The sequence below is a fragment of the Macrotis lagotis genome, chromosome 8 (genome assembly GCF_037893015.1).
Source record: "Macrotis lagotis isolate mMagLag1 chromosome 8, bilby.v1.9.chrom.fasta, whole genome shotgun sequence".
Taxonomy (NCBI): Eukaryota; Metazoa; Chordata; class Mammalia; order Peramelemorphia; family Peramelidae; genus Macrotis; species Macrotis lagotis.
In genome coordinates this window covers 116,454,793-116,466,641 of record NC_133665.1, presented here as the reverse complement: position 1 = coordinate 116,466,641, position 11,849 = coordinate 116,454,793, and the positions used below count along the sequence as shown (strand labels likewise).

The 11,849-nt window shown below is 35.6% G+C and overlaps 1 protein-coding gene across 1 annotated transcript in view; it reads left to right on the top strand.

Moving 5' to 3' along the window:
* The first annotated feature begins 1,666 nt into the window (after positions 1-1,666).
* Positions 1,667-11,849, top strand: part of PKD1L1 (polycystin 1 like 1, transient receptor potential channel interacting) — a 140,544-nt gene continuing 130,361 nt past the window's right edge. Inside the window, exons 1-2 of the mRNA XM_074199030.1 lie at positions 1,667-1,819; positions 2,719-2,807. Of these exons, the coding sequence (XP_074055131.1) occupies positions 1,667-1,819; positions 2,719-2,807 (242 nt within the window). The remainder of the gene's footprint in view (positions 1,820-2,718; positions 2,808-11,849) is intronic.

Genomic DNA, 11,849 nt, shown 5'->3' with positions numbered 1-11,849 from the left:
GCTAAGACCAAAGGTGGTGTTGGTTTGCAGATGATTTCCCCTCAGTACAGCCTCTGAAGCTGAGATGCTACAAAGTGTGGCTCGATTCTCTGCTGCTTGTGCTCATTCTGGTCTAACAATTAATACCAAGAAAACACAGGCGCTTCATCAGCCAGCACCACATCATCCATGTGTGGAACTATCAATTAGAGCAAATGGAGAAGTTTTGAGCATTGTAGACAAGTTCACTTCCCTTGGCAGTGTCCTTTCCAAGAAGAGGTTGACACTAGCCTTGCCAGAGCTAGCTAAGTACTTGGGAGACTCTGAAAGAAAGTTTGGAAGAGAAGTTAGACCACTAGACTGAAGGTCTACAGAGCCGTTGTGCTGACCTCATTGCTGTGTGCCTGGGAAACCTGAACGGTCTACCATTGCCTTGTCAGGAAACTGAATTGCTTCCGTTTAAATTGTTTTAGGAAGATTCTGAAGATCACCTGGCAGGAGAAGATGCCAGACACTAGGGTCCTTTCTCAAACTAAATTGTCAAGCATTCAAACGTTCCTACAGAGAACACAACTATGATGGCTGATCACATAGTTCAAAAAGGCTTTTATGGAAAAATTCCACAGGGCAAGAACTCACAAGGGGGATTAGAAAAAGTGGCACAAGGACACTGAAGGTCTCACTCTTAAGAACTTTGGAATTGACTGTACAGCATGGGAGACACTGGCATGGGACCACCCAGTTTGTGGTGCCCTCATGAGAGGGTACTGCACTTTATGAGCAAGGCAGAAAAGAAGCAGCTCAGAGGAAATGTGAGATGTGTAAGTTTAGAGTAAACCACCACAGATGCTCATATGGATTATTTGTACTTGAACTATGGTAGAGCATCCTGAGCTCATAGTAGTCTGATCAGTCACACTAGGACACACTGTAATTTGTCTCTAGCATAGTTGTTTAGATCTTTGATAATGAAGGACAAGAACCAGCCACCTAGGTGATGTAGTGGATAAAGTGCCAGACTGGAGTCAGGAAGACTCATCTTTCTGAGTTCAAATCTGATCTTAGACCTCTGACCCTGGGCAAGTAACTTAAGCCAGTTTGCCTCAATTCCCTCATCTGTAAAATGACTGGAGAAGGAAATGTCAAAGTACTCCAGTATCTTTGCCAAGAAAACCTCAAATGAAGTCAGGACAAGTTGGAAACTAATGAAACAATTTAGCAGCAAATTCTCAGCAACTTGGATAGCATCTTGGACAAAACAGGAATTTAATATTGAATTATTAAAGAGAATTGTATATATTGATAAAAATCATCTAGTACCCCAATATGAATATCACTGGTGACTTTTAAATAGTTATTTTTTCTCCAACTTTCCCCAAAATTTTAGATTTTCAGGGCCTGGAAATGAATAGTCACACATTATTTTTTAGTTATCAGCCCTTGTATTGTTGGTGTCCAGTAGAAGTTAATTTTATCAGATTATACATTCTTTGCTTTTCATTAGGGTTATTCTCACATTTTTATTTTAAGGTTAAATTATAATTATTTTATTTTCCCTAACATGCTTATCTTTTCTTTGTTTGAAGGACATCTGTGTATACCTAAAAATTCCATCTGTAATTGGACCTTAGGAAATGATTTACTACACACTTCTGGGAATCCTATAATAGTCTGCAGATGCCTGGAGATGGGATTGCATATAATTGGTTTGACAGTTTCTGATGCAGCATCCACCACACCTACTCAGGGTCTGTTTAATGTGACACTGGAAAAACTAGGTATTGGACTTCTTGAACTTGACAAGTCATCTCCAGAAGTGGTTATTCTGTTACCAATAGAGGTATGAATTCACATTCTCTTCTCTGAGAAAACTGCCTCACTCTAAATTAAAATAATTAATTTCTTTGAACCTTAGTTTCTCCATCTGCAAAATAGATAGTAACATAGATCACTTTGCTGAATTTGAGCTGTGATAATGAGATACTGAGATTAAAGACAGGGTATAACTACTTCCCTACACCCTTCCTCCCACCCCATATTTCCTGTTGTTATTTAGGTTTGGAATGCTGCTGAATAGACTGAGAAAAGAGATTTCTTGACTTCATGTCATGGGCCTGAGCATCTGTGTTTTTTCACACTGGCTCTGATTGGGTCTGGCTTTCTGTGGCTGTCAAGACACATCTGGTAACCCAAACTGATGTTTTATAATATGGCATGTAACATAAATACCTACCTAGACATTTCAACAGTATATATTTATTTCTCCCTGAGAGAAATGACATAGTTTTAATTCTACCATTTTTTTGTTTGAATTTTTTTTTTAAAAGGATAAGTACTTGAAATTCCTTTTCTCTTTTAGTTAAAAAAGTGAGTCAAGAATCAAAAATTAGCAAAAATAGGCAGCAAATTGATTTGGCCATCAAACATCATTTTCCAGCCTTTATAAAAAAGGAATCTTTTGTGAGATGTGGCGAGGAATTCTAGGAGAAATTATTTATGTAATTAAAAACAAAAGATCTCAATAAAATCTTATTTAAAAAAAGAATCAAAAACTAAATGAGGAACTTCCATTTTGTTAAATGTTAAGGACCAGTTTTTCACATGTATGGTTCATGCAGATAATAGTTTGTAGTTATAATTAGGATATTACGAGACAGAATTGATCATTGAAATCATAGTTTTTTCCAGTTTAATTTTTAAAAATTTTTATTTAATTATCTTGGTTTTTTTTTTAAACAGAATATTTCAGAAACTGTGAGAAACCTGATTTTACATTTTGGTGATGAAAAAATGAAAACTCTTCCAATGTGGGGCAGCAGTAGTGAGAGGTAATAATAATAATGATAATTATGATAATGATGATGTTGATGATGATAATAATGATGATGTTGATGAGGAGGAGGATATACATCTTTCAACCTATGTCTAAAGAGGCAGTCATTACATAGTGAAAAACCCATGGCTTGAAAAATCAAGAGACCTCACTTCTATTCCTATCTTTACATTAGTTAGCAGGTTGACTTTAGATAAAACATTTCATCTCTCTGTACTGCAGTCATTTTTTCCCCCTTTAAAATGAATGGGAACTAGAATAGGGCAGGACTAGATGATATTTAAAGTTCCTTCCAATTAAGTCACTTAGGTGGCAATGTTCTATAGCATATTCATTTAGCACAATGACCTACATGAATAGGAGTATCTGTGGGGATCCTTACTTTGATTTGGATTCTGTGCTGGACATCCTTCATGAAAATGACAAATACAGTTGACAAACTTATCTATCTGTCTTTTTCCCTCTCTTCCTTCCACCCCACTTGCTTGATATTTATTATCAGAGAGAGTCAATTTCTTTTATTCGAAGGAATTTTGTATAATTTTAACATTTGCATGATGAGGAGAGCCTTTAAGGAGACATTTCACTCTCATAAATCAGTCTGTCAAAGATTTGTTAAATATCTACTATATTTCAGGCACTGTGTTAAAGACCTCAGATATAAAGTCAAAAGACAATCTCTATTCTCCAAGAATTCACAGCTTAGTGGGGGGAGTCAATATGCACAAGCAAGCTATACATAGGAGAAATTGGAAATAATTGACAGAAGAAAGGCAGTAAAAAAATTTTTTAAAGAAAGATTTTATTTATTTTGAGTTTTACAATTTTTCCCCATTCTTGCTTAACCCCCCCCCCCCACCCCCCGGAAGGTAGTCTGTTAGTCTTTACATTGTTTCCATGGTATACATTGATCTAAGTAGAATGTGATGAGAGAAGAAAACATGTCTTAAGGAAGAAACACAAAGTATAAGATATAGCAAAATTACATAACAAGAGTTTCCCCCCCTTAAATTGAAGGTAATAGTTTTGGTCTTTGTTCAAACTCCACAATTCTTTCTCTGGATACAGATGTTATTCTTCATTGCAGACAGCCCAGAATTGTCCCTGATTGTTGCACTGATGGAATGAGCATGTCCATCAAGGTTGATCATCACCCTCATGTTGCTGTTAGGGTATACAATGTTTTTCTGGTTCTGCTCATCTCACTCAGCATTAGTTTATGCAATTCCTTCCAGGCTTCCCTGAATTCCCATCCCTCATGGTTTCTAATAGAACAATAGTGTTCCATGACATACATATACCACAGTTTGCTAAGCCATTCCTTAGTTGAAGGACAGTCACTTAATTTCCATTTCTTTGCCACCACAAACAGGGCTGCTATGAATATTTTTGTACAAGTGATGTTTTTACCCTTTTTCATAAGACCCAGTAGTGGTATTGCTGGATCAAAGGGTATGCACAATTTTGTTGGAAAGGCAGTAAAATTAAGGAAGATTGATAAAAGTTTCCTGTGGAAGAGGGATATTAGCTTGAGCTTGAAGGAAATCATGAAAACTGGGAGATAGAGATAAGGAGGGAGAGTCAATGAAATGTTCTGGAATTGAGAGATGAAATTTCCTTGTTCAAGGGATAGCAAAGAGGCCAGGGTCAGTCCCTCTAACAGAGAGTATAGTATATGTGTGTGAATTTTTGAGAGAGAGAGTGTGTGTTTGTGTGTGTGTGTGTGTGTGTACGTAGGATAAGGTGCAGGAAAACTGGAAAGTTAGGGGAGGAGAAGTAGGTGAAATGTTTTAAACACCAAACAGAAGATTTTTATCTATGATCCTTGAATGACAAGGAATTATTAGAAGTTATTGGGCAATAGAGAATACTTATAATGGAATCCTTATATTCTCTGCACCTTTCAATCATTTATATTGCAATAAAGACATAATTCATGAAAATCTGCATGTTATCCTATTATAGCTTCAACAAGGTATATATATATATATTCTTTTTATTGTTAATTTATTATTTTCTAGTTTTTTATTTTTAAATATTAATTAATTAATTATATAATAATAATAATAATGATAATAAACATAATCCTCCCCCCCCAAAGATAGAGAAACCTCAAGAAAAATAACATGGGAGAAAAAAGTATGCTTCAGTCTGTATTCAGTTATCATTATCTCCAACTTTGTGATGGATTGCATTCTTTGTCATAAGTCCATCAGAGAAGTTGCTTCCATATTTTTTTCCCCACAGTTGCAATTGCTAACTGTATTTCCATCCATCTTATTCTTCCCCACCTCCATTAATTCTATTCTCTCCTTCCACCCTGTCCTTCCTCAAAAGTGTGTTGTATCTGACTACCCTCTCCTACAATCTATCCTCTCTTCTATCACCTACACTCACCTCTGCTCCCCCTGTCTCCTTTCTCCAACCCCCTTCCTCTCCTTTTTTCCTCTAGGGTAAAATAGATTTCTATACCCTATTGAGTGTGTTTGCTGTTTCATCTCAGAGCCATTTCTGATGAGAAGGAAAGCTCACTCATTCACTGTCACCTTCCCCCTCTTTCACTCCATTGCAAAAGCTTTTTCTTCCCTCTTTTACATGAAATATCTAAGCCCATTATACTTCTTTCCCTTTCTCCAAGTACATTCTTTTCTATCCCCATTAACTCCATCTTTTTCTTTATTATACCTTCATATCTAGCTCCTTCCTGTGCCTTGTCTATATATGCTTTTTCTAACTACTACAATAAATGAGTAGGTTCATATAACTTATTAGTATCTTCTTCCCATGCAGAAATACATGCTGTTCAACATCATTAAATCCCTCATAATTTGCCCTTCCCATCTACCCTCTCTATGTTTCACCTGACTCCTGTTCTTAAAGATCAAACTCTTTGATCATTTCAATAAGAAAGTCTGAAAATTCCCTATTTCGCTGAATGTCCATCTTTTGTGTATGTGAAAAGAGGATGTTCAGTTTTTCTGGGTAGTTGAATCTCAGTTGTAATCCAAGTTCTTTTGCCTTCTGGAACATTATATTCCAAGCCTTATGAACCCTTAATGTAGATGCTGCTAAATCCTGGGTAATCCTGATTGTAGCTTCATGATATTTGGATTGTTTCTTCTTTGACTGTTTGAAATAGTTTCTCTTTGACTTGCAAGCTCTAGAATTTAGGATAATATTTCTGGGATTTGTTATTTTTGGATCCATTTTAGGAGGTGATTGGTGGATTCCCTCAATTTCTATTTTACTCTCTGCTTCTAGGATATCAGGGCAATTTTCCTGGAGAATTTCTTGAAAAATGAAGTCTAAGTTCTTTTCCTGATCATGACTTTCAGGTAGCCTAACTTTTATATTATTTCTCTTGCCTGTTTTCCAGGTCTGTTGTTTTTTCCAATAAGATATTTCACATTTTCTTTTAGTTTTTCATTCTTTTGGTTTTGTTTTATTGTTTTTTGATTTCTTACAAAAGTCATAAGCTTCCCTTAGCTCCATTTTCCATTTGAAGGAATCATTTTCTTCATAGAAATTTGTATCTCCTTTTCTATCTGGCCAGTTCTGCTTTTTAAGCCACTCTTCTCCCTCATTAGCCTTTTGGACTGCTTTTTCCATTTGACCTAAACTGGTTTTTGAGATATTATTTTCTTCTGTACCTTTTTTGTATCTCCTTCACCAAACTGCTGACTTGGTTTTCATGATTTTCTCACATTGCTCTCATTTCTCTTCCCATTTTTTCCTCTACCTCCCTTATTTGATTTTCAAAATCTTTTTTTTGAGCTCTTCCATACCCTGAGACCAATTCCTATTTTTCTTGGAGGCTTTGGATACAAAAGATTTGATTTTGTCATCTTCTGAGGGTATATTTTGATCCTCCATGGGACCAAAGTAATTGTCTTTTTCTTCCATTGTTTGCTTATTTCCTCAGTCTATGATTTGATTTTAACTCTTGGTTAAGGTGGGGGTTCTCTTCCAGGTGGAAGATACACTTTCCCAAGCTTCTGATGGTTTTTGCAGCTGTTTTTGGCACCCCTCCTCATCTCAATTCCTTCAAAGTCTTATGAAAGTCTCTGACTGCTCTTCTTGCTTGTGCTCTGGTCTGTGGACAACTACAAGCCCTCCCCTCTGCCCTGGAGCTGTGAGGAGGATCCCTGCTCTGCTATGACAGTAAGGAGGCTCAGACTGAGATCTGGATCTGGGTGTGAACAAAGCAGCAGAGTCCTGCTCCAGGGATAGCAGAGACCTTTGCTGTTTCCCCTGCCCCCTTTACCATCTGTAAGAACTCTGGAAGCAGTTGCTGGGTGACTTTGCAGGTTCCTGGGTGGAGCTGTGCTGAGTTCTGCGCAGACCTGGACTTCACCTTCACTCTGGTGTGGCAGAGTTTTTCCCCCTGATCTTCCAAGTTGTTCTTGTTTATCCCTGGGCTGAGTGATCTGGAAACCACCCCTGCTGCCAGGGACCCAGGCATCCCATGGGCTGTTCTTGGAAGACTGGAGGTGGTTTGCTCCAATGTTTCACTGAGGCCCTTTCCAACCCTGGTGGAATATACCCTCTCTGTATATTTTCCAAGTTGTCTTGGGCCAGAAAATTGTTCCCTCATTCTTTCTGTGGGTTCTGCCACTCTAGAACTTGGTTAGAGTCATAATTTAAAGACATTTGGACTGGTCTGAGGGGAGAGCTTCACTGCCATCTTGGCTCTGCCCCCGGTATCTACTCTTTTATACTTATATAGGACAGTCTCATAAGGATTCTGAAGAGATAGAAAGTAGGTATAAAAAGCTATAGTAAATGATATATTTAATTGTCATTTTTTCAATAATGATGTTGATAAGGATGATGATGATAATGTCCATGATTTTTTTAAAAAAAATTTGAATCTCTCCTTTTGATAAGCCATCCCTCAACAATCTCAAAATTTTGTGGTCTCAAGTTTTGACCTGCTCTATTTAATACTTGGTTCAGTCTAAATACTCTTCCCATTTCAAAAAAATGTGCCATTTCTACATTCTTAGGTAGCATACTGGAACTGTGATATCTGAGTTCAAGTGTACATGCTCTAATATCATTAAGAGATTAAAAAATTATATAAATTTTGATAGCTTTTTCATTTTAGGGCTATATTTATTGTTCTTTTAATTTTATCCTAAAATTCACTCAAGATAATTTGAATTGAGTCTCTTTCCCTATTTTATGTAAGCTTGTTTTTCTTCCAATAATTCATGAGGCAATAATGTTAGTAACTTTCTACCATCCTTGTCTGTAAGGTTCTACAAATGAGGTTTTTTTTTTAAATTAATGTTCTTGTACTTGATTGCCAATTTAAGGACATCAAATGATTGCTTCCTCATTTTTTTCCTCACCTTGTGTGAGAAGGCTTTTGAAATAAGTAAAATTTATTTAGGAAATTATTATCTATGTTGATATCTATTTTTTATCCAGTTCTCATCTTAAAATAGTCATAGATTTAAATAGTTAAGGCTAGAGTTACATAACATCTTCTCATTTTTAGTCTTTCTTCTTATTTGATACTGATTTTGATCTTTGCTCTTTTGCAACCTAATGATCTGATTATATGTAGAAAGTTGATTCAAAGATATCACACTGATAACCAGCCGCTTACCAAATGTTAAAATATAATAGTTTCATGTTTTATAATGTTACCTGAGATTAATCTTCTAACTCTCTTCTTGATTTTTAGCTATATATATATGTATATATATATATATATATATACATATATATATATATATATCTCCATATAGCTACATATCTTTTCGTCTTCCACATAATCTAGCACTTAGCTCAGTGCTAGATTGGACATAGTAGGTGCTCAATTAAAAGTTTGTTGATTGACTGATCTTTGAACTCTTTTATTTCTTACTTTGAAAGCATTTTACATTAGCTGCACAAAACATCAACCTAAAGGCCAAAATGTTGAGTCTTGGCATCATATTTAACACATCAGCTTTCTAAATTTCTATATAATTTCCACATTTCAGTGTTATTTTAAGATTTATAAAACACTATCCTTATAAGTCCATGAGACAAGTAGCTTGGTGTATTCCCTATTTTACAAGTAAGGAGACATGAGACATGGATTTTGAGCATGTAGGTGGTATGTTTGTGGACCTACAGTTGGAAATGTCAAAAATAGGATTTAGTCAGATTTCCTAACTCCAGGACCAGGTATTTCCAATCTTTTCAAGTATTTACAAAGTAATTTTACATATATATATATATGAATATGTGTATATATCTATCTATATCTATATCTATATCTATATCTATATCTATATCTATATCTATATCTATATCTATATCTATATCTATGTATGCATGTATCCATACTTACATGTATGAGTATATCTATATCTACCTGTTTATGTGTAATGCTAGTCATCTCTAGGTAGAGGGAAGGGGAAAAAAAGAAATTTACATGATAATTTTTTGAAATGTTTTAAAGGAACAATAAGTTATGCATAGAAGATTTGCAGTTTGATATATAATCACCTTTTTATTGTCCTATATTATGGAAATGCTTGACTTATTCCATAAATTAAAAACCTCCCATAAATTTTTGCTGTAACATTTTAAGTTTTGCAAACTATCTCCTGCATATTAATCACATGAAGCAGATAATTTCATTATTACTCTATTTGATTCGATTCAAGGCAAAGCACCATGATAGGTACTGGCAATGCAAAATCAAAAGTGGAAGAATCATCCCCCCCACCCCTGCTTCAGTGATCTATTAGGTGGCTACAGCATGTATGTGAATACAGTACAAGGAAAATTGAATATAGAGAAAGTTCTAACAGCTGAGAGAATCATGAAAGGCTTCATAGAATGGTACCTTAGTTGAGATTTGAAGCAAGAGAATATTTTTGAAATGGTTCATGTAAAGAAGAAATGCATTTTGGACAACAATGAAGCATAGCTTATATGAAGGGATGGAAAGGAGAAATAGAATTATTATTATTAAATTTGGGGAAAGACTAGTAGTCTAGTGTGGCTAGAATTTAGAGTTTGAGAATGGGAGTGGTATGAAATAAGACTGGAAAGTTGACTGGGAACCAGATGGTTGAGTATTTAAAATGCCAGGATAGGACAGTTGTACATGTCCTTTTGCCATGGGAGGCAATGCAGGTTTTTGAGTGAAAAAGTGATATAGCCATAACTGTTATCTATGAACTATTATTATGGGAGATTTGTGGAAGAAGACTGAGAAAGGAGAACCCTAAGGTAGGGAACTCAATTAAAAGATTGTAATAATATTATAGGTAAGAGTATCTGGGGGCTTGACCTGGTGTTGGTTGTGTGAGGGGAGAGAAAATAACAGGTATAAAGATGTTGTGGAGGTAGAATCATTGACAAGCCCTGAATGACTATGGTAGAGGGCAAGGGAGAAGAGAAAAAGAAATCTTCAAGATTATGAACCTGGGAAATTGAAATGGTAGTGGTACCCTCAAAAGAAATAGAAGAATCAAATTAAAAGTTAGGGAGTCCTGGGTTCAAATTCTGCCATTTAATCTGTCACAGTAACCTGGGGCAAATCATTTAATTTCTCTGAGTCTAACTTTTCTATCTTTAAAATGGGAATAGTGATGTCTATAGCACCTACTTTACAGCAATAGGGAGAGGCTCATAGGGCATACTGTATGTTAGCCAATTTGTTCATTTTGAAACACCTTAAAAGTGTCTGTTTTTATGATTTTCTCCATTTTTACAGATTGTGTCTACAGAAAAACCTGCCTTACCTGGAAAGACTGGTAGGTGGGCAGAAATAATTACCCAGCATACAATCTGTATATATACCACCAGGTGGCAGTTGAAGTTCAAGTACCTAGATCCCCTTTAGTATGTTTTGTACATGTGCTCAGTCTAAGCAGAAGCAGACCTTTTTGTATTTCTTTCACATCCTAGACTCCATATGCTTTATGCATCAACCCAGATTCTTTCTTATCTCATTTAATCTAAGGTTTAAATATTATCAATGATAATTCTCAAGTTTATCAAAATGACTCAGTCTCAGTCCCATCAAGATGTAAGGACCACAAGTTTACTTTGTAGATTATAGTACATTTATTGAATGAAAATGAAAGCAAACCTTTAACACTAAATGTCCCAAGTGACTGGTAACACTTTTCCTTTAGAAAAGAAGTTAGGTGTTAAAATGGATAACATGCTGAATCTAACCTCTCTGAATCTTAATTTTCTTTACCTATAAAAATAAGAGGGTTGTATTCAATGGTCTCTGATACCCCTTTCAGTCTATATGTGTAATCCTATGATTTTCCAAATCTAAAATCTCAACTCCCTAAAGGTTATGGCCACCTATGTTGAGAAATAAGTTCTCAATTTTATTTTCACAAAGGAATCAGATGTCATCTAAATACATTTATAAAGGGAGGTCATTAAGTCTTGACCTAGATTCAAGGACACTGAGGAGAGGAAAAAATATTGCTATAAAATAGAGATTCCCCACACCTTTATATGTGAAGCCAGAATTGGGTTTTTTTTTTTTTTTTGCCAATGATTAGAGAAACCCTGTAGTCTGATGACTACTGGGAGCATCTTTCCAACATCACCAACAACTTTATGTGCCAACTCTAAAGTATAAGTTCAGAATCTCCAGGAAGTTAAGCTACAATTATATCCTTTGATATGTTTTCACTACATCTAGATAGGCATGACATGCAAAAATTTGAATGCTGCCAATTCAGACCTAAGGCTACATAAAAGCAAGAAAGGAAAAAGGAAAGGGGGTGAAGGAGGGAAAGATGGGAACAAAGTGCTGTATCATCCTTCTTAAATTCTTACCTCAGTACTTATACAGGTTCCACTGTGACCCTCTCTTATTTATTTACAATGCACAATTGTTTTTCACCTTTACTTCTGTTCCATTATTATCTAACAAAAAGGAGAAAACACCTGCGTCTTGCCACAACCAAGTATTGTTCAGAAAAAGTCTAATTAGAATTGAAAAGATTTGCTCTTGGTCCCATGGTTATTAAGTGTCAGAGAAATGATTTAAACTATAAAT